The sequence below is a fragment of the Colobus angolensis genome, unplaced genomic scaffold (assembly GCF_000951035.1).
Source record: "Colobus angolensis palliatus isolate OR3802 unplaced genomic scaffold, Cang.pa_1.0 Scaffold75, whole genome shotgun sequence".
NCBI classification, from domain to species: Eukaryota; Metazoa; Chordata; class Mammalia; order Primates; family Cercopithecidae; genus Colobus; species Colobus angolensis.
The window spans coordinates 8,355,146-8,376,533 of record NW_012121265.1 but is presented as its reverse complement, the minus strand read 5'-3'; the positions used below and the strand labels follow the sequence as shown (position 1 = coordinate 8,376,533).

The following is a 21,388-nucleotide window of genomic DNA, read 5'->3' as shown; positions in this document are numbered from 1 at the left end:
CAAATACTGGTAAGGTCTGAGTGGCTTCTAGTGGGAGGTACTTAATAAGGGTTGTCTATTATTATTATTCACTCATGAAATATTTAAGACCTATTATGGCTCCTCTCACTGGGGCTGCATAACCCTTTACCCTCCAGGGCTGGTCACTACTGGCATGGAGACTTCTAGGGACATGAGAGACAATTTTTTGGCTTTGTCCCTGTGGAAAGCATAGAGTTGAAATAAGGGATGTCAAGGACTGGGCTCCCAGTTGGGAGGAAAGGGAGGCCAGTCCCGTTGCTCAGGGACCGGGGGTGGGCATGGCTGGGGAAGTACACTGCACTTGAAATCCAGGCCAGCTCTGCATGACCCTGGCCAGTGCGAGCCTGCCAAGGCCTGCTCTCAGTAGAAACAAACAGCTTTGCCTGCGAAGTGCAAGTTCCCTCCTCTATCCATCCCAGCTTTACTAGGATGACAGAGTTCTAATTACCCGTGCCATGAGCTATTATTAGAAGCCAAATGCAGCTTTAATGATCCTAGTAGAGGCTGAAAAATGGAGGATTGAGTGGCTCCAGAACACATTAGAGCCGGGGCAGTGTGTCTTGATGCTGCCTCTTCACGTGCCCCTCACATTCCAGAAGTGTCCTGAGTTGTGCGGTTGGATTTGTGGTGTCTGCAGCAACCCCGTTATTCTGGTCCAAGTTAGCAGCTGTTCGGATTTCTCCCAACCCAGGCTTCTCTTCTCTGCCTGGTGGCTGCCTGGTACTGCCCAAACCTGCGGAGCAGGGGCCAGGGAAGAAAGTTGCCACCAAACTGTGGAGCCAGGTTCCCCGGGTGGCCTTGGGGAGAGGTTGGGGTTCAGGTGAGAAGGCCAACATTTAGGCAGTTATTAACAGCTTCTGTGATGAAATATTTAACACGTGTCCCCAAACCAGTATTATTTGAGCACCAGGCAAAATGATAGGTGCTTCCCCTAAACACCACTTGTAGCATTATTATTCCTATTTCACAGATGAGGAAACTAATCTCAGAGAGGGTAAACAGTGTGCCTGAGGTCACACAGCATAAGTAAGAGTTGGGTTTGACTCTACATTGTATTTTCTTTTCATGACACTGTGGCTTCCAAGGGTTCTTTGTTTTGTTTTGGTTTGGTTTTTTTGACAGTAGAAGTCTTTGTTCAGGTGAAATCTCTCCCAGAACTTACAGAGGATGACTCTAGCTACACTGCCAGGGGCTTTGGCTAGCAGCTCAATCCCTGCTTCAGGGTCTGTGGTAGCTCCTAGGGCAGCTGTACCCCTTCTGGGGGTCCCCCTGACAGGGACTCAGAGGACTCAACAGTGGGCTTAATAAAAACCCCAGGGCTTCTTTCTTGGTACCACCCAGCTGGCTCAGAGGCTGGGACGGGACTGCGAGTGTGGCTCTGATCAAAGCCCTCCTTTTGTCCCAGCTGCCCCTCTCCTGTGTGGTGGGGGTCTCGGCTCCCTGCAGAGCAGCAGCAAAGGGAAAACTGTTTTGTAACAACGCAGGAAGGAGGCCGACCTGCTGAATGCGCCTCTGCCAGCACCAACAGCCAGGAGCCAGGACCTGTTTGCGAGGTGGAGAGGAGAACTGGCCCCCACAGCCCAAGCTGGGGCCACTTTTCCATCCTTTGCAGAGAGGAAGGGAAGGACATTCAACCTCCCTCCGGGCACCTGGGCCTGAGTGAGGCCCCCTTGCTTCTGGGGACCACTGCTGAGGGCATGGCGTGTAGCCTGCGACGTGGCAGTTAGAGAAAGCCAGGCTGAGGAGGACACCTCAGGTCCCGGACTGCAGCCTCACTGTCAGTCCAGGCAGGCCTCCTGGGCTCCCTCCTTCCTTCCCATCTCCCTCCCTCGGAGCTGCCCTTCACACTGATAAGTGGCTATTTTGAAATGGAAAAAAAGTTCGAATGACAAGTGTAGGCAGCTTCCCTCTGACAGGGTCTCCTAGGCACTTAGCTCAGTGTCCTGGGAGGTGGGGGAGGAAAGTGAAGCCATCCAAGCAGCTGGGCTTGCAGTCGGCCACGCTGTGCCTTGGAGCAAGTGTCATAAGTGGAGACCTTTCCTGTCCCCACCCCTGCAAGAAATTGCTGTTCCCTGCCTCTGCCATTCCCAGACCCCTTCCTCCCTTCTACCCAGGATGGCCGGACCTGAAACCATTGCCCAGCCACAGAAAAGAGAGGCTTGCCCCCAAACCTGCAGGTGGGATTGGGTGTTCCAAGCATCACCCCTCTTTCTTAGTTCCCTGATGGGTCCTGCTTCTCACGGCCCTCACACCCTGCCCTTTGGCTGGCACTGCACAGTCAGGTGCCTGGTAAACAGTGCATGTGTTCCTACCTCCATTCTCAGGTGAGGAAACCGAGCCCCAGGAGCAGTTCGGCTAACTCTCCCCGGGTCACATGGGTTCTTAGCATCTGACCTCAACCCTCTCAGAGCTGGGCTCTTTCCACTCCGCTGATTGACTGTGTCTTTAAGAGGAGAACTGTGACCTGCAAAACACCTTCGTGGAGGCTGGAGCAGCTGCCATCCCTTCAAGGATGAATCCCCTGGCTGTGACATTGTCACCCCTCTATGGTGGTGGTGCCATTTTTTTCCTTTGCTTGGAATCAAAAGGCCTCCCAGAATTCTGGGACTTATATTTAATAAATCACAAATGAAATGCTAATTGATGGTTCAGATGTAAAGACTGGAGGAAGTGGGAAAGTGTTAATGATATACAATTGCATGGAAAAAAAGAGGACAGAGAATTGTAATTAGGATATGACTACAACGGTCCCACAAAAAGAGGCCTACATATAGGTTAATCATGTGGAGGAAAATATTTGGATTGGAGTGACTGTGGGTGATTTTTTCCTTCCTTTTATTTACTTTTTTTCTGTAAAGAACATAATTCTAAAATAAACAAACAAAAATGAGAGAATTCTTCGAGAGTCCTGGTCACAGCAGCTGCAGAGAGAGGTGCAGTGTGGAGAATGAAATCCAACAAGTGAAATATCAGAAATATCAGAAATCACCTTCATTGTTCTTGGAAGGAGGCTGATAGTAGGAGAACAGGCCAGTGGCAGGCCGTGGAATGGCTAAGTGCTTACGACACTGCCAAGTCCGTTCCTTACATTCACAACCACCTGTGAATGGAGTGGGTGTGAGTCTCTTTGTGACTGTTCTGCAGATGAGGAAACTGAGGCTTGGAGAAGCTCGTTAACAGCCAAGGTCAACAGCAAGTGATGGGTGGAGCTCGTGGCTCCCATTTCTACCTGATGGCTGCCAGGACACAGGGGCCTGCCTCCCACGCCATCCTAACCCTGCCTGTCTATCCCTCATCCTTCCCCAGGGGTGGAGTTCGTGGTTCCCAGGACGGGCTTTTATTGCAAGCTGTGTGGGCTGTTCTACACGAGTGAGGAGACAGCGAAGATGAGCCACTGCCGCAGTGCTGTTCACTACAGGAACTTACAGGTAACCATCCACCCTCCTTGCCCAGCATGCCAGGGGCTCCCCAGTCTCCATAACCGGGCCAGGTGTCTGGGGTCCTTGTCCTTGCTTGCATCTGAGTCTAGCTCCTACCTGCAAGGCCTACTCCAGGCCACAGGTTACTTGCCATTCCCCAAGCACACCAAGCTGTTTCCTGCTTCTGTGTCTGTCTCTTTCCACTACTCGGAGAACTCCTGATCTTCCCATAGACTTGATTCCATCAGGCTGCTCTCCACATGGTGGCTACCTCCCATGTTGCTCCTAGCGCATGTCTCTACTTTAGTACTTAAAACATCCTGTTTGGGTTGGCTTTGGCAATATCCGCCTCTCCCTCTATATTGTGAGTAACTCAAGTTAGGCCAGTGTTCCTCCAGCCTGTGACTGGGGCTGACCCCTTCCCACAAGACTCGGATGTTCCAGTTTTCCTCTGTTTCTGTTCCCCTATGCAGGTATCCCTGCTTCCTAGAATAAAAAACCACTGCTTTGTTCTTTTTAGCTGTTCATCCATACAGCAAATACTTACCACAGGCATGCTAGGTACCAGACACTATTCTAGGGACTGGGGATACTGTAACAACAACAGTAAAGTGGACAAAATCCCTGTTCTCATGGAGTTTTCATCCTAATTAGGTGACAAGCAATAAATAAAATAAATGGTATAGTATGTTAAAAGACGACATATAAAAAATACTATATACACCGTATTTCACTCAGTCTAAGGTGCCATGATTTGTAAGGCACCATTATTTTTTCGCACCAACTAGAAAAAAAAATGTTGCAAATCAAGTGATGAGACTCCACCAACTGTAAAATGCATTTTTATTTCAGAGATATTAATGTGTGAAAAAAATGTGTCTTAAGCTCAATGAAATGTGGTAATATATTCTATAATATATACCTAATTAATATGTAATACATTAGAATGTGGTTTTCATGATTAACTTCTGGCATGGGCTAGGTTTTGATAGCTTAACAGAAGACCTGGTATATCAGATGGCCGGGGGTAAGTATCTCAAGACACCTGCTGTTTTTACTACAAGGAATCAGACTAGTTATTTGAACCACAAGGCTTTGACTCAAGGAGTCCTCACAGTGGCTGTGCCCAAGTCCCAGGCTAGGCATTACTATTATCATTAAATTGTTTAAAAGCGACTGATCTAGCCACCTTAACCAGGGACATGATCCAGACTCATCTGAACAGTATTTCTAAAATACAGGTACTAAGTTAGATATTTAGTAAAATTTGGGGGTGGAAGGCAGGTTGCAGGAAGATGTAATTTAAGAAAGTTCTCCAAAAGATTCAAATGTGCATGCCTAGTTAAAAACAACAACAACAACAAAAAAAAAAAAAAACAAAAAACTCAGATATGGGCCAACTTTCTTGTTTAATAATCGAGAAAATTGAGGCCCAGAGAAGCTATGTAATTTGTCCAAGGCCACGCAGATAGTGAGTTACTGGGCCTAGGATCAAATCGCCTGATTCAGAATCACTTTCGTCTTTTCACTCTACTATACTTGTCTTGGAAACTGAGACCCAGAATGTCATGGCCTGGGTCACCATCTGCAGAGGACTCTCATAGGCTATGCCCAAACTCAGGTCATTTAAGCCTTTTGATTTCCCTCTGGAGAGCAGCTGTTCTGTGACTGAGGCAGCCACAGGGCCTGTGGCCCAGGGCTAGGCCTCTCCAGGGACAAGGCAACAAAGGCCTGACTTGGCCAGAGCAGGAGGGTCAGACTGGGTCCCACAAAGCCAATTGAGGGAAGTCATCTAGCTTGAAGACATAATCATCCCTTTTCCCGACAAGATGAAACCTACATAATGGCAAGGATGGAAGAGGTCTTGGAAATCATCTGGTCCTGATTTTCCCAAACCATCTTTGTACCAGCTGGCATCTTTTTGAAATACAGCTTTCTGGGCCAGGCACGGTGGCTCACGCCGTAATCCCAGCACTTTGGGAGGCCGAGGTGAGTCAATCACGAGGTCAGGAGTTCGAGACCAGCCTGACCAACATTGTGAAACTCCGTCTCTACTAAAAATACCAAAATTAGCTGGGTGTGGTGGCAGGTGCCTGTAATCCCAGCTACTCGGGAGGCTGAGGCAGAAGAATCACTTGAACCTGGGAGGTGGAGCTTGCGGTAAGCTGAGATTGCGCCACTGCACTCCCACCTGGGCAACAGAGCGAGACTCTGTCTCAAAAAAAAAAAAAAAAAAGAAATGCAGCTTCCCGGATCTCACCCTACACCTGTTTTCTCTAGGGCTGGGCCTGAGAGTCTGTATTGTAGACCATCCTTATGTCAGGCTCTGCTATGTTGGCGTGAGAACCTTTTCTCTCATCCAGCATTTGCAGTGGTATTGTGCAGCCCTTCAGGGGGCCACACAGTTCAAGGTCACCTTGGAAGTTAGGAAGAGTTCAGACTTGCCAGGGCCTCTAATTCTAATTCATGTATGTTTCCCAGGGCAGTGGACTGCACTTTGTTCTGAGCCTCTGGGCCACGCCCCCAGGCAGATTCCCCTCCCCACAGCAGGCCAGAGCCATTCTTGTGGTTCTCAGGTGCATTGGGGTAGACACTGGCTAAGCCCCTTGTGCCAGCCAACAGCAGTGCAGCTTCACCTGGTGCACCGGCTGGGGAGCTGGGAGTTTCCACCACAGGCTTCCCAGGTAGGATTTCTGTCAGTGGCTTTGACAGAATGCCTCTGTCCACACAGTCTCCCCCACCCCAAGCAGCAGGTGATGACTGACATTTAAATCAGGCAACTTTTAAACTTAACACAACTGAGAGGCCTTGAGTTGAGGACCAGAGATTGCCCCTAAAGGCAGGAAGCAGGTTGAAGAAGTCTCCGTTCTCTCTGAGCAGCCTGTGCTGTGCCCCACAGCTGGTCACGGCTCTGCAAGAACCCACCCAGAGTGATTCAGAACAACAGGTGGAGCCAGCGCTCAATAGGAAAACTAGAGACCTGCTTGGCTCCAGGCCCTGGAGCGGAACGTGTCCATGTACTGGATGCTCATTCACTTGCCTTCCTCAGCACACGGTTTACCCTCCTCCCTGAGCCACGGCAGAGGAGAACCCAGGCCTTCCATCAGCAGCTTTGCCTGCTGCCATTCACCGTTTGCTCTTCTCCCAGTCAGGCTGCACCCATTTCTGGAAGCCAACTGCAGTCTCTTCTATGGAGAGAGCAGGCAGACCTGGTCATCTCACACACACCCTGTCATCTGACCCTCAAACCATCCCAGAAGGGAGGGTGAGGACAACAATGTTCCTCCCATTTAACAGATTAGTAGTCTGAGGCTGGGAGAAGAGGCGTGGCTTTCTCCAACTCATATGGCTGGTGCTGTGCTAATAAGAAAAGCCCACATGACTGAGTGTTTATTCTGTGTCAAACGCTGTGCCGAATGCCTTGTGTTGCCTCACTTCAACTTCACAGCAACCTTATGCGGTAGTTACTGTTATTCCCCTCCCTTCACAGATGTCAGAGATATTTGATAACTTGCCTCCTGAGGGCTAGGATTTGAACCCAGGTCATCTGACTTCAAAGTGCACACACGTAACCACCGTACTGGTCTGCACCCTTCTGTCTCCAGTGCTCTTTGCCTTTTCCTTGCTGCCCTGTCAGAGAACCCCAGCTGGGGCCTCAAACCTGTCCAAGTCTGCCTCACTGTGTTGACTCCAGTTAGCCCGAGAAAGGCCCGACCTGGCTCACAGTGTTGGGCCGAGGCCAGTATAGCAGTTGAGTGTGTTCTGGGGGTCATGCAGAGGCAGCCCTCAAGGATAGAACAGACAGGCCCATTTTTAAATTCATCAAAAGACCTCCAAGGCTCCCCACCCACTAGCCTGCCCTGACAGGAAACAGGTTGTTAAGAGTCTCAAATGTCAGGCCATGGTGCTGTTTTGCACAGCTGCCATAGGCCAGCGCTTATTTACCCTGCCTTCCAGCTTCCCTCCCTCTGCCTTTTAGGCATAGATACGTTGCCTAGAGCTTGGGTTGTTTCTGGAAAACAGAGTTGTTTTGGGAGTTAAATGAGCTTATTTAAGTCAAGCAGTTAGAACAGCACTTGACACTAGATAAGGGCTTTGGAAGTGTTTGCTATTATAGCTCTACTTTCTACTCTCTTTCTCTTTCTTTCTTTTTTCTTTCTCTTCTTTTCTTTTTTTTTCTTTTTTTTTTTTTTTTTTTTTTCTTTTTTTTTTTTTTAGACAGAGTTTTGCTCTAGTTACCCAGGCTGCAGTGCAGTGGTGCGATCTCGGTTCACAGCAACCTCCGCTTCCTAGGTTCAAGTGATTCTCCTGCCTCAGCCTCCTGAGTAGCTGGGATTACAGGCACGTGCCACCACACCCAGCTAATTTTTTGTGTTTTTAGTAGAGACGGGGTTTCTCCATGTTGGTCAGGCTGGTCTCAACTCCCGACCTCAGGTGATCCACCCGCCTTGGCCTCCCAAAGTGCTGGGATTACAGGCGTGAGACACCCGCGCCCGGCCTATACTTTCTACTTTTTCTACAGGAGACATGTATTACTTGTAAGCTAACATAATGAGGTACTTAGCATAAGTTCTGTAGCCCCAGGGGGGATCTGTGAACCAGGAAGAGGGTAACCCCCACAGCTGGGCACAGATGCCAGGAGAGGGATGATTGAGGCATGTCCCCTCCTCTCCTCTCCTTCTAGGTCCCTACTAATGTGTCCCTTCCTCCACTTCCTCTCTTCTTTCCACAGAAATATTTGTCCCAGCTGGCCGAGGAGGGCCTCAAGGAGACGGAGGGGGCAGGTAGCCCGAGGCCGGAGGACAGTGGAATCGTGCCGCGCTTCGAAAGGAAAAAGCTCTGATGCTTCTGCTTCTGCTGCTGCTACAAGGTTGGAAAGGAGAGCTTGCTGCAGTGGGGCCTTCCTGATTCTGGGGACAGGACTAAAGCCTGAGAGGAAGGAAAACCAAGCAGGGCACGTTGCTTGCGTTTGTTCCCAGAGACTCAGTGAAATGCCCCTGAAATGTCTCCAGGAGCCAAGTCACCCAGGTGTGTCCAGCCCACTGAGGGTCACCAACTCTCTCCCTGTTGACTCTTGTTTCTCTCAAACCATCTTTCAATTTGTTTTTCTCTCTTTTCCTCTTGTTCTCTCTCTCCCTCTCTCCTTATGTGCTGAGAATCATTTCCTTTTCACAAAACCCAACTTCTCAGGGATTTTCACAGTGTTTAAATTCTTGATAGGATCTAATACGTCAGGCCTGGCTGAGTCATGCAAGGAAAAGGTTTAATGGAAACTCCTGGGTCAGGTGAACCCCTGCAGTGAGTCTACAGCAGTATCTCTGTCTGGTGTCCCGTGTATCCCCTGCGTTGGGGAGCTGAGTCGGGTCTGCCGTCCCGGTGAGGGGACATCACGGACAATCTGTTGGCAGAGCTGGGAGGGACTTCATTAACCTCTTCCTCCAGCTGGGCCACCCTTTTGAAAAGCCCTTGTTTTTAATAACTCTTTCATCCTCTCAGTTCTTCTAGAAGTCTGCCAGACTTATGCCTTAAAGTAAAATAAAATGAATTTTAGAGAAGATGAAAAGAGCCCTTCATTGTGGAAGCTCTGATAAGTTTCCTCCAAACTTATTTCCCTCCTCTTGATTTCAGGAAATGTCAGGGTTTGTTCTATTCTGGACAATGAATTTGGTACAAATTCACTATAATTAAAAATAAAAACAGAAGCATCTTCCTCCAGCTAAAGCAGCAGTTGGCGTGGGTTTAGGTGGAATGCTGGCCTCTCTGCAATGCGTAGCATTGGCTTGAGACACAGTTCCAGGCTGTGGAAAACAGAGTTGTTTTGGGGGTTAAATGAGCTTATTTAAGTCAAGGAAACATCATCTGTCCTTCACTCAGCCGTGGTGCCTGCACTCTGGGGTACAACCTCCTCACCATGGGGTGGTTTTTAAATGGCCCCCCAGTTGGGGGAGAAGCTAAGGAAAGAGATGGCTGCAGAGCCAGAGTGGCATTGAAGTTTGCTGGGTGTCTGTAGATGGACCCTTTCCAGCTGGGCAGATAGTTGAGGGCTCCTTGGGTTTGACTGCCTGTGCAGACTTTGATACCAAAGTGTTATGAAAAGTCCTGATTCCCACTGCTCTTTCTGGTACTGGAGGGTGGGTACCTTCAGGCTGTGGGGTCTCTAGTCTGATATTCCATTGAAAGGGTATGGGATAAATGTGCTGGGGGAAATGAGGCTCGGCCACAGCCGTAGAGAGGCCCTCGGGCAGGTAAGAAGGGGGCCTGGAGCTGTTTTCATGAGCTGAGATACTCTCCTGAAAGCACCCTTCATAGCTTAGCCCAGGAAAAATAAAACAAGGAAGACAGGTCACTCTCCCCTAGGCAGTTCCTGTTGTTTCATTCCTGACCTTGGGCAGGCAGACTGAGAAGGGACTGTGTAGGGTTTTGTTTTGTTTTATTTTCATTTTCCTTTTTATGGCATGTGAGATCATACTGCACGTTCTGTCCTCTGTACTAATAGAGGAAGGGCAGAGAGATTAGTTCAAGGCTGACATTTTATATCAGGTAACTGAGGCACACAAAGGGAACAAATGAAGAACATAAAATGATCAGTGTAAACCTGAAAGCATGCAGTCATTGGCAAGGGACATACTTATGGGAGCTGGTGAGAGAGAACAGTTAAGGCAAGCACCAGGTGAAAGCAGACCAGCTTGAACAGGTGTGATGCGGAGAGGTTGGAAGAAGCAAGAAACCTGAACTCATCATCATCATCTGACTATTAAATAAAATTTATAGGAGGCTGTTGGTTTGAACTGAGCTCCTGCACTAGGCCCAACAGACCAAAACAAAAGGGAGTCACTCATGTTAAAGTTCTGTCTTCCAAGAAATCAGGAGAGAGAGAGAGAGAGAGAGAAAGAGAATAGCCAAATCCCCAAACAGGCCAGTTTTAACCAGCATGATGAAGAAGTGTCCTTGGTTTTAACCTTTATAAGGAAAGCAACTTTGAGATGACCAGTCTGGTTTTTGTTCTTTGTGTCTGCTTTCCTCAGCCCTTTTCTGTCTATAAAGCCAACCTCCTCCGCTCAGCTCCTGGGAACACTCATTCTATTTTATAGAATGACGTGTTGCCCAATTCTAGAATCAAAAATAAAAGCCAACTAAGATCTTTAAAGTAAATTTGTTGTAATTTTATCTTTTGAGAAGACCATATGGGGGCTGCTGAAAAGTTGGTATCTCAAATAAAGTCTGAAGATCATGGCTCAGCCCAGATTGTTCCCCTGGCCAACTCCACAGGTTTGAACCTGGCATTCTGGACACCAGCTCTGCCTCCTCCATTTCTCAGAAAACCTTTGATCTTGTGTGTCTTTCTTCCCACTGAAGGGAATTCTGGGGGCAGTTCTTTGGCCTTCTTGCTGAACTTTGCTGGAAATAGCGTACAATTTTTATCAGAGGCTAGAACTGTATATTATCAGAGAGACTGGACACTTTATCCCCTAGCAAAGTGGGAGCAGACTTCAGCTCATTCTGCTCCACCCCTGCCTTCCCCCACCCCCCATCCCCAGCAGCATTTCCATAGAAATCCAGATGGTCGTGTAGTGTTATGGCTCCCATGTGATAGACTGGCCTTCATATTGGAAAGCTAGGGAGGGCCCTTGGGAGGGAGAGAGATAAGGCGCTATCTGCATTCAATCAGAACCTTCAGTTTAAAATCATCTAAGAGTCCATACTTGTGTGTACATATGTATTTATTTTATTTATTTTTATACAATTCCATTGGCATGGTCCTTCACCAACCCTATGATTTGCACTTTTTATTCCTACGTGTGCCACACACAATGCAGTATTAAAGGCAACCAGGAAAATATTGATTTATTTTTTAAAGCTTTTTTTCAGTGTTTTGTCAGCCATTTCAAAGGGTCTCCCAGAAAAGGATGCTGAAGAGCAATTGCTACCTTGAGCAACAGATTCATATTTACCCCAGGTTAATATAACAAAAGGCCTGTATAATTTTCTTTTCATTGTTCACACCCAAAATAGCATCTATCTAGACAGTATCCCCAAAGAATTTGGAAAATTTGCTGGTGTGAGCAGCAGCCATTAGTATCAGGGTTTCCCATTCTTGGACAGTCCGAGGCTGTGACCTGTTAGATAATTAGATTATACTTGAACTGGACCAGAGTTTGTTTTGTGAATTTATGAGAAAAACAAAAACACTAAGTTAAGTTTGAACTTGTAAAGTATTGAAATTTGTTGAGTGTCCTATAAATTGTCACGACTTTTCCTGATCTGTATAACTGACTGCAAAGTGTTTGTTTTTACAAAAGAGAAAAGAAAAGATTTTTAATAAAGAGAATTTGAAAGCTGTGAGTGAGTGACTCCGTGTCATGCAGGGGTCCCTGGCATTTGGCTGGGGAAGGCTCACCAAGCAGAAAGGCTGAGATTTGGTCCCTTCGAATTATGAATTATTTTCAAGGGTTGAACAGAGAGGACAAAACAGGTTTTCTTAGGGCTCCAGTTAGGCTACTAGAGAGAAACAGAGATTCTCAGGGGTGATCTTTGGAGGATGAGTCTGACTAGGTGGGGGCTGCTGTCCTTTTGAAGGCTCAGATACGAACGTTTCTTGGCCTCTTATAAACTCCTAGCTTTGCTAGGAGTGTCCTGCACCAGGGTTAGGCCATTTCTGGCAGTTCCATCCCCTCTGAAGATGAATATCTGGTGGTCAGTGCTGCAGTGGAAATAGCAGGCCCAAGCAGAGGGCTGGCCCTGCCCCTGTTAGCCCATGACTTCCTAAGGCCTGCTTCCTTGGGTGTAAAAGAAGATAAGAATATTAATCGCTCCGGGTGCAGTGGCTCCCAGCACTTTGGGAAGCGGAGGTGGGTGGATCATGAGGTCAGGAGATCGAGACCATCCTGGCCAACATGGTGAAAACCCGTCTCTACTAAAAATACAAACATTAACCGGGCGTGGTGGTGTGCACCTGTAGTCCCAGCTACTCAGGAGGCTGAGGCAGGAGATGGGCTTGAACCCAGTAGGCAGAGGTTGCAGTGAGCCGGGATTGCACCACCGCACTCCAGCCTGGGTGACAGAGCTAGACTTCCATCTCAAAAAACAAAAAAGAATGTGAATCGCCTCCCAGGGTTGTTTCAGGGTTAAGATAATTGCTGGTGGAAGCACTTGGTGTGCTGCAGGTCACCAAATCTTGTTTGTTTTTGCAATCTGGACAGCAGCCCTCCAAATTTCAGGAGTTCTTAAGTTGTTTCTCAACCGTTTATTCTAGCAAAACAATGCCAGTCTTCTGGGACTGGTTGGCCAGTCCTTTAAATGGCCCGGAACCTTCTCTGGGCCCTTCCCTTTTGTTGGCAGTGCTCCTGAGTCAACAGGGAGGGGCTGGGCAGCCTGGACCCAGAGGGCAAAGTGAGGGGGCCGCCTGCAATTCTGGGAGCAGATTGCAGGTCTGAGGAAAGTTCCTGCTGAACCTGTTGCTGTCTGCACCCCACCCCCACCTCCTGTGGTCATCCTTGGACCAAGCTCAGGCCTCCAGTTTCCAACCAGGATGGGTAGGGAAACCTCCTTTTCTGCAACTGCTATCTGTGTCCCAGATGGTCAAAGCAGTGAATGGACTTAGACTGGTTCTGCTGTCCTAAGTTCAGGATCCAGGATGCTTGGGGGGTACCCCTGGTGCCTAGTCCTGGCTTGTTGTTCAACTACGTGGCACAACTCTAGAGAGGGCGTCCACATTGTATCCTATAGGATGGCACCCCCTGGAGTTGTGCAATGCAGATACCCAGCCAGGGACACCCCCTTCCCTCGAGTTGCAGTTGTTCCCCCAAGCCCGGGTGTTCCCATTTGCTCTCTGATATCTCTGTGGGCCCTAGAGCCTGATTCTGAGCCAGTCCACTGGGCTGGACCACTGCCACTCAGACTTACTCCCTGTATCACACCTATCCCCAGGGATCAACTCCAGGCTGCCCCTGCCTGACTCTGCCACAGCCTAGACACTGGGTTCACTCCTCATAATGCCTTACTAGGTCAGGGCACTTGGATACTAACCTTGTTTGCTTTTATTTGTTTGTTTATTTGAGACAGGCTCTCACTCTGTCACCCAGGATGGAGGGCAGTGGCATGCGATCTCAGCTTGCTATGGCCTCTATTTCCTGGACCCAAGCCATCCTCCTGCCTCAGCCTCCCTAGTAGCTGGAACTACAGGCATATGCCACCACATCTGGCTAATTTTTTTGTAGCGATAGGGTTTCACTATGTTGCCCAGGCTAGTTTCAAACTCCTGGGCTCAAGCAATCTGCCTACCTCAGCCTCCCAAAATGTGGGGATAACAGGCATGAACCACCGAACCTGGCAACAGCAACTGTTAACTGCCCTCTTAGGCAGTGGTTGGACATCAGGGCTCAACCCTGTAGACCCCCCATTCTCTTTTCTCACCATGATGATCCTACAAGGGTGCCTATCCTGAGTGAAATTCCAAGCATGTTAGAGGAGGATGGCCCAAGAGACCTCCAAGTCTCTGCTTTTATAAGTGAGAAAACAGGCCCAGAGAAGAAACATGACTTGTTTGAGGCAACACAGCTTATTGGTATAGGGCCAAGACTAGAATCCAGATCCCCTGAGTAGTTTTGCTGGGGTTACTTGGAGAGATTACGATATTTCAATTACATTGTCTTATGAATTTTCCAGGTCTAGTCCTAGCTGGACTCTGGCATTCAGCAAGGGACTCAAGAGAAATCATGGATTCTCATGCTTCAGGTGCATCAGTTGCACCTGGTGAGCTTGCTAAAAATGCAGATTCCTGGCCCCTCCCATGAAGATTCTGACTCACTAGGTCATGGAGAGGACCCAGGCATTTGCATCAGCAAGCCTGGGGGGGTAATTTAATGCAGGTGCAGATCACCGATCACACTTAGAGTAACACTGCCCTAGATGTCAACCAGGGACTTCCCCAGTAGCTCCTAGAATAGAAGCACCCAGCAGCTCCTAGAATAGAAGCGGCATTTATTTTACTGGGTGGTAGGTCAGGAGAGATATGAATGGAGACCATTCAAGGTAGGGACGCTCTAGTGTGAAAAAGGCTGGACAGTAGGAGGCAGAGAAAAGGAGACCAGCATGGCCATGGCAGAAGGGGCTGATGGCAGCTGGTGGGTGGGGGAGCTGGTGAAGGATGGAGGTGGGAGCGTGTCACAGTCATCAAACTGGGTTTGGGAGCATGTGTTATGATTTTTAGTTGGGTTCGTACTTACTGTGCTTAGGCACAAGTCAATTTTCCAGTGCTCTCTTTATCTTTGTTAATGGCTAGAAGTGTTGTGGTTACTAAACGGCTCCTCGAGCTCTGATAGAATTCCTGCCGCTGAGAACAGAGAGCCGTGTGGAGTCAGCAATCCTTTCTCAGAGGAGAGACAAGGAACAGGGCCACTGCCCGGAGCCATGTCACTGTCAGCTTTCTCTCCCTCTTCCATGAGCCACTACTACTGTCAGCTCAGCCCTGCTGATTCCTGAGTCCCCGTGCATGGCACACTCAGTGTACTCCATAGGTGCACTCTCTCTTGACTTCTTCACAACTGGAGAAGCAGGTGCTGTTATTCTCCCCATTTCATAGATGGAAAATGAGGCTCTGAGGGACAAAGTGGTTTGTCAAGGGTCAGACGACCAATAAGTGGCAGAGTTGGGATTCAAACCCAGGTCCACATGACTGTCAAACCACACTCTTAGCCACTATTCTCCACTGCCTACCTCCTGTTCCTGCATCTCCCTAAAGCCTCTAGACTCTGGGTCTGCCCAGAGCTGCTTGGATGAATTAGAAAGTCTAATTTAGCAATATTTCAGTTGCCTATGACTGAATTCCTGATTGTTAAATTCCAGAAACTGATTTCTCCAGTACCTCTCCTCCCTAGAAAGCAGATAAGGAAAGGCCTCACCCACAGCACTGTACCCAAATAAATACTGTTTCTTCCTTCTTCTCACTTGGCAGAATTTGCCAGGGGAGCTGAGTCTGAGGGCAAGAGAGGAAGGAGGGCCCCAGGAGCTCTTCAAGTTCCTCCTGTTTCAGGGAGGAGAAGAAAGAGAAGCGGCTTGCTTTCTGCTCTCAGGGGACTTGGGGACAAAGAGGAGTGATCAAAAGGGGATTTCCCACAGCCCCAAAATGCTAGCCACATTGCATTTGCGACCTCTCCTTCCTGAGTGAAACTTAATTGTTGATTTGCCTGACACCTGTTTCCAACATGGAGTTGAGATGATGCACTCATTAAGACAACAAAAAAATTATAAACAAGGATTGAAGAAAGTTGGAGGCAGCAAATATATGGTCTGTAAGGGCTCATACAGCAAGAGATATGACTGGAAGCCTCCTGGGAGCCAAGGCAGAAAGGAAAAAAAACCAACAAAACATGCTCTGTCCTTAGGCTGGAGAGAGCATTCCAGGTTATCTGGGGAGATTGTTCTACCTGACTCTATATTCTGGAATAATTCTCCTGAGGGACGGTACAGAGGTACTGAGAGGTGTTGGAAAAATCCCTAGGGAGCTCACAGCCCAACATTGGAGAAGAGCCTAGTGGGAGTCCCTTTGGAGGGGACATTGGGATGGCTCCTGGTCTGTGTGAAGTAGTTCCTGATGTCAGGGCAACACCTCCCAGTGTCCGAAGGCCTGATCCTTGCTCACACCTGCCCAACCCACCTGAGAGTGAGTATGCTGGCTGGAGTTCATGAATTTTTGTTTGGGCTTATTTTCAAGCTCTGTTTTTCAAATATCTCTGTTAAGTAGCTGAACTTCCAGGAACCAGTGTTCACAGGCAAGGAGGAGGTCACCATCATCTCTACTACCTGACTGCCCTGCCATACCCACCCAACATTAGAGAGCTCTAGGGTGGGGCCCCTGCTGTCTGGATTGTTGGGGGGAAATAAACCTCTCCAGCATTTATTCTTCGGGGTTACCCCAAAGGGATGACCACAGCCAGGAGGGAACCCAGCCTGACTGGGAAGTGCTGACTCCCTCTGGCAGAGTTTGGGAACTGCCCTTCATATCTGTCTGATAAGGAGCGGCCTAGGGAGGAGGGGTGCAAAAGGTGTGCCCCGTTTGCCTATGAGATCTCTCACCATCACTGTATACAAGCCTAGGAAGAAGAGAGCTTGCTGGCTCAGGGACAGATTTCCATGCTGGGAATTAGGACCTTGAGTTCCTGGGTCAAATCTACAATGAACTCATTCTGAGATGTAGACAAATGTTTACCTTCTGTTGCTTCAGTTTTCCCGTCTGTGCATTTGATGTGTGCCTTGTGCGTGCCAGAGGTTTTGAAGGAGAAAATAAGATAGGAGTGGAGACTTGCTGTCAATCACAATAAGATAGGAGTGGAGACTTGCTTCTCTACCCGAACTGTCCCACATGGGCCTGTGGGGAGCTACGGTCCTTGTTACCATCCTCCCACCCCCAGCAGAGGAGTCTACCCATGAGGCAGGCTTGCTTGGGGTCGGCCAGCCCGGTCTCTGTGGTTTTTGCCTCCTGTGCTCCTCATATGCCTTAGCTTGGCCCTCTACCGACACTACTTAACTCCGCCTCCTCTCCACCCACCTTCTCACCCCCACAGCCTCCATTTGTGGTTCAGCCATGCTCAGTGCCTCAGGGGTTCCCAAATAGCCCCCTTCCAGCTCCTTGATTTTGCACATGGTTTTCCCACTGCTGGGAATACCTTTTGGCTCTTTCTGTCTACCTGGAAACTACGACTTTTTTTTTTTTTTTTTTAACATTCTACGTAGGTGTTATCTTCTTTACAAAGCCTTCCTTGGCTTCTCTGACCTCCCTGCAGGTATTAATGGACCCCACTGTGTCCCAGAACACTTTGTACCCCTAGCCGAGACACACACAGAGGCCCCTCTTTTTTTTTTTTTTTATTTTTTATTTTTTTGAGACGGAGTCTCACTCTGTCTCCCAGGCTGGCGTGCGGTGGTGCGATCTCGGCTCACTGCAAGTTCCGCCTCCCGGCTTCACGCCATTCTCCTGTCCCAGCCTCCCGTGTAGCTGGGACTACAGGCTCCTGCCACCATGCCCGGCTAATTTTTTGTAGTTTTAGTAGAAATGGGGTTTCACCATGTTAGCCAGGATGGTCTCAATCTCCTGACCTCATGATCCGCCCGCCTTGGCCTCCCAAGAGGCCCCTCTTTTATAGCCCTTATCGTGTTGCCTTGTTACCTGTTTCTAGATTTGCCTCTGCAGTAGTCATTGAGTCTCCAAGGGTAAGAAGTGTATCCTGCTTCCCCTGTGCACACTGGTATTCCCATCACAGAGCAGATACCAGTGATTGTTAGTTGAAGGACTAAGTTATCCCTTGCTCACCTCTGGGACTTGCTGGAGCAACAGAGACCTGAGTCCTAAGTCTCTGCCCAGTCATACTCTGCCCAGGTACCATGAGGACTGGCACAGCTGGCTGGCTCATAGGAGGAGGGTGGGTTCTTGGAGCAGTGCCAGGGAGCACCCTACCCACCCACCGCCTTCCCTTCCCCTGCCATCCTTCCCTTCCCTGGTCCCCCTCTCCTAGGGCTGGCAGTTGGCTCTGACAGTGGATAACAGAGCCCTGCTTACGTTGCCCAAAGCTTGGCCTTTTAACAGCTGGCTTCTTCTATAGCCACAGAGCCAGGCCTCCTATGTAGGCCGCATCTCTCTCTGTCCCCAGGGGCATCTCCTCCCCAAACCTGTCTGTCCTCACTCTGCACCTCCACCTAGCCAGGCCCACCCAGTTCTCCAGGACCTTCCCAGGCAAAGCTGAGAACAAAGCAGGGTTTATGACAGTTCTGTCAACACTGGGTGGATGGCCTTGGTTCACCCTGCACTTTGCAAACCACGCCTGCCTGCATGCCTGATGCCCACACCTAATCAATGCCTCCAAAGACCCAAGGGCTGCAGGGAGGCTCCTGGTACCTTCCTCTCTTCATGTCTAAAAAGCACTGGGAGACTTGGGTCAGTGAGTAGGAACTTCATAGCCCTGGAAGAGAGAGATCTTGGTCTAGGTTGATTAGGCCAGCCAGATGATTAATAGTTAAACTTGACCTGTTCCCAGCCACACACATACCCTGCAGCAAGGAATTACCAGAAAGCAGGGACTGAGAAGGAGGCTTTGAAGCTTAGCATGGAACCAGCTCTGAAAGCTCCCAGGGAACTAGGCCTCTTAGTCTCAGGGGTTCCTGCCTACCTATCCCAGGTCTACAAATCCACCTCCTAATAAAACCTTACTGACTTTTTCCACAGGCTCTGAGCTCAGAGCAGGCCTTTGGCAATTCCTAGGGTGCAGGCAGCGTTGGCAGCTCTGCTCCGGGGTGAGATTTGCAGAGCAGATTGGACTTCAGCTGCACCTGTGTTGACACACGATTTCCTCCTGAGCCCCTCCTGAGCACAGCCTCTCCCCTTTCTTATTTATGCTCCCACTGCTCAGCACCCGGCAAAGGGCATGGCACACTCAGCATACCCAGGACTGGCTTCTTGCGTGATCCTGTCACAGCAACAGCGTTTAGCTCAGAGAGGTGGGAACTGGCCAGTCAGGGCACAGCCCACTCATATCAGCAGGAGTCTCCTAAGCTCTCGCAGGGATCTTCCCCAACCAAGAGAACACTGAGACTCCATAGCTGGTTGCTGGACACCATAGAGGCTGAGAACCCAAATACTAGGGTGCAGCTGGGTGGCCAAAGTGGGGCTCCCTTCCTCCCTCTCTCTGTAGACTCGTCCTCCCAGCTTTTCCCTTGTTTTTTCTAAGGTCCTGGGGAAGCATGATCTTCTCGGTGTAGGCTGCCTTCTTGCCGCCCCTTCCTGCTTCCAGCTCCACATTTCCCCAGTTATGGGGCTTCTTCATCTGGGGGAGGCCACTCATCAGCATCTTGTCCAGTCTTTTGTGGCTGGTTTTTACTTCAGGTGTGGGGGTAGGAGTATGACTTCAGCCCCTCTGATGCCTTGGTCTCAAGCCAGGTAGGCTAATGCAACCCTTCGGCTTTGGGATAAGACAAATCCCCCAAGCTCTCTACAGCCCAGATTTCCCTTCTGAGACAGCCCAGCCAGCCCAGGAAAGCCATATGAACCCTGTGCTGCCCATCCTGCTTCTTCCACTGAATTGCAGGGTGACTTCATTGGGTCACTTCCTTTTCCCCCTACCTCCCCTCCTCACCCCCAGGCCTTTTCCTCCCTGGAAATGAGACCATTATCCTGGCCCGGCCTCCCTCCTTCCCTCCTGGTGTGAAGTAGCAGAGAAAGACATCAACCTATTATTTAAGCACGTGTGTGCAAGTGCATGTGTCTGTCCACACGTGCATGTGTGCAAGTGTGCATGCGTGCATCTGAAGCTCCTGAGAGCAGTCACGGTTGGCAGTTTCAAATCTGAGCCTTCCCAGGATGCCCTGTCATAGGTAACACTCACATCCATCTTGGCCCTGGGCTGCAACCCCTCTATCTGCCTGTTTCTCTTGGCTCCTGGTTCAACAAGTATTCCTGTGGGACTATGCAAAGCCTCTATCTCTTTCCCTTTCCTTGCTAAAGAAAATTTTAACTGCCAAGCATTTACTCCTCTCTCTCTTTTTCTTATTAAGTAGAGCAGCTCAATCATCTGGGTTGGGGAAGAGCCAGAGGAGCGGGGCTGCAGAGAGGCCCACCAAGGATGGTTGAGATGGACTCCCAGAGAGAAGAGGGAAAAGCAGGGGAGGAAGAAAGAGAATACACTCTCACACTCTTTCTGTGGAAGCGGTCAGGGATGTTTTGAGGTGTTTTGGTGGAGAGTAGAGAGAGAATGTGAGTCTTCTGGGTAGCTATGAGGTATTAGAGAGTTGGAAGCCAAGAAAAGGAGAGATTTAATAACATGTTGCTATGTATTACATATCTGATCTCACTTTATGTTCTTTGAAAGATCCAAATAATATTTTTCATCTAATCTAAGATTACATCAATTGTAACTCTCTCATCTTTATTTTTTGTACAACTAAGAAAGAAAACAACACTGTCAGTTAAACTCTAACACACATTTGATGAATACATCCTAGTTTCAGGAATGTTAAAATGTAAAAAAAATTGTGTGTATTAAAATATATGGATAAAGTTCTTTTAGATTCTTTAGTACACAACAGCGTGCTGGGACTGGACTGCATGGGGCTCTTAAATTTCTTCTGTTGACAGTCGTGCATCTGGGTCAGTCCTCTCCTCCTCACCCTGTTTTCACCCTGTAGCCCTCAGAGCACCTACTCCATGTGCCTGCACATAAGACGAACTCATTTAAACAGTTAAGTGTTGAGCAATCACATATTCTCAAGGGGCTGTAGTCAAGTCCTCTCCTAGTCTTCATAGATTTTGTTTCATTCTAATGACAACTTGAAAGATGGATAGAAAAATAGGTACATGTGGGAGGGCACAATGGCTCACACCTGTAATCCCAGCACTTTGGGAGGCTGAGGCAGGTGGATCACTTGATGTCAGGAGTTCAAGACCAGCCTGGCCAACATGGTGAAACCCTGTCTCTACTAAAACACAGAACAGCTGGGCGTGGTGGTGTGCACCTGTAATCCCAGCTACTTGGGAGGCTGAGGCAGGGGAATCTCTTGAACCCAGGAGGCAGAGGAATCGCTTGATTCCGGGAGGCAGAGGTTGCGTTGAGCTGAGATTGTACCACTGCACTCCAGCCTCGATGACAGAGCAAGGCTCCATCTCAAAAAAGGAGAAAGAAAAATAGGCACATGCACAGAACCACATCTGCACATGCACAGAACCACATCCACACATCCCCCCATACCCATACCATAGTCTGGACATCTGGATGATCAAATGACTTGACCCCTCCAACCCCCACACCCACCCATGTATGTTTGAGTTTATGATAGCGTTGGTGCCAATAGTGTACCGATTGCTCTGATTATCCCAGGCTCTTGAGGAGAGTATTGATGGAGACTTAGTACACAAAGGACGTATTTGTGCATGCAGAAGGCAGTGTGGTTTGCAGTGGTCTAAG

The 21,388-nt window shown here is 48.9% G+C and overlaps 1 protein-coding gene across 1 annotated transcript in view; it reads left to right on the top strand.

Moving 5' to 3' along the window:
• Nucleotides 1-11,783, top strand: part of RBM20 (RNA binding motif protein 20) — a 194,108-nt gene extending 182,325 nt beyond the window's left edge. Inside the window, exons 13-14 of the mRNA XM_011927886.1 lie at nt 3,328-3,449; nt 8,173-11,783. Coding sequence (XP_011783276.1) covers nt 3,328-3,449; nt 8,173-8,283 — 233 coding nt within the window. The 3' untranslated portion in view covers nt 8,284-11,783. The remainder of the gene's footprint in view (nt 1-3,327; nt 3,450-8,172) is intronic.
• The last annotated feature ends 9,605 nt before the right edge of the window (nt 11,784-21,388 follow it).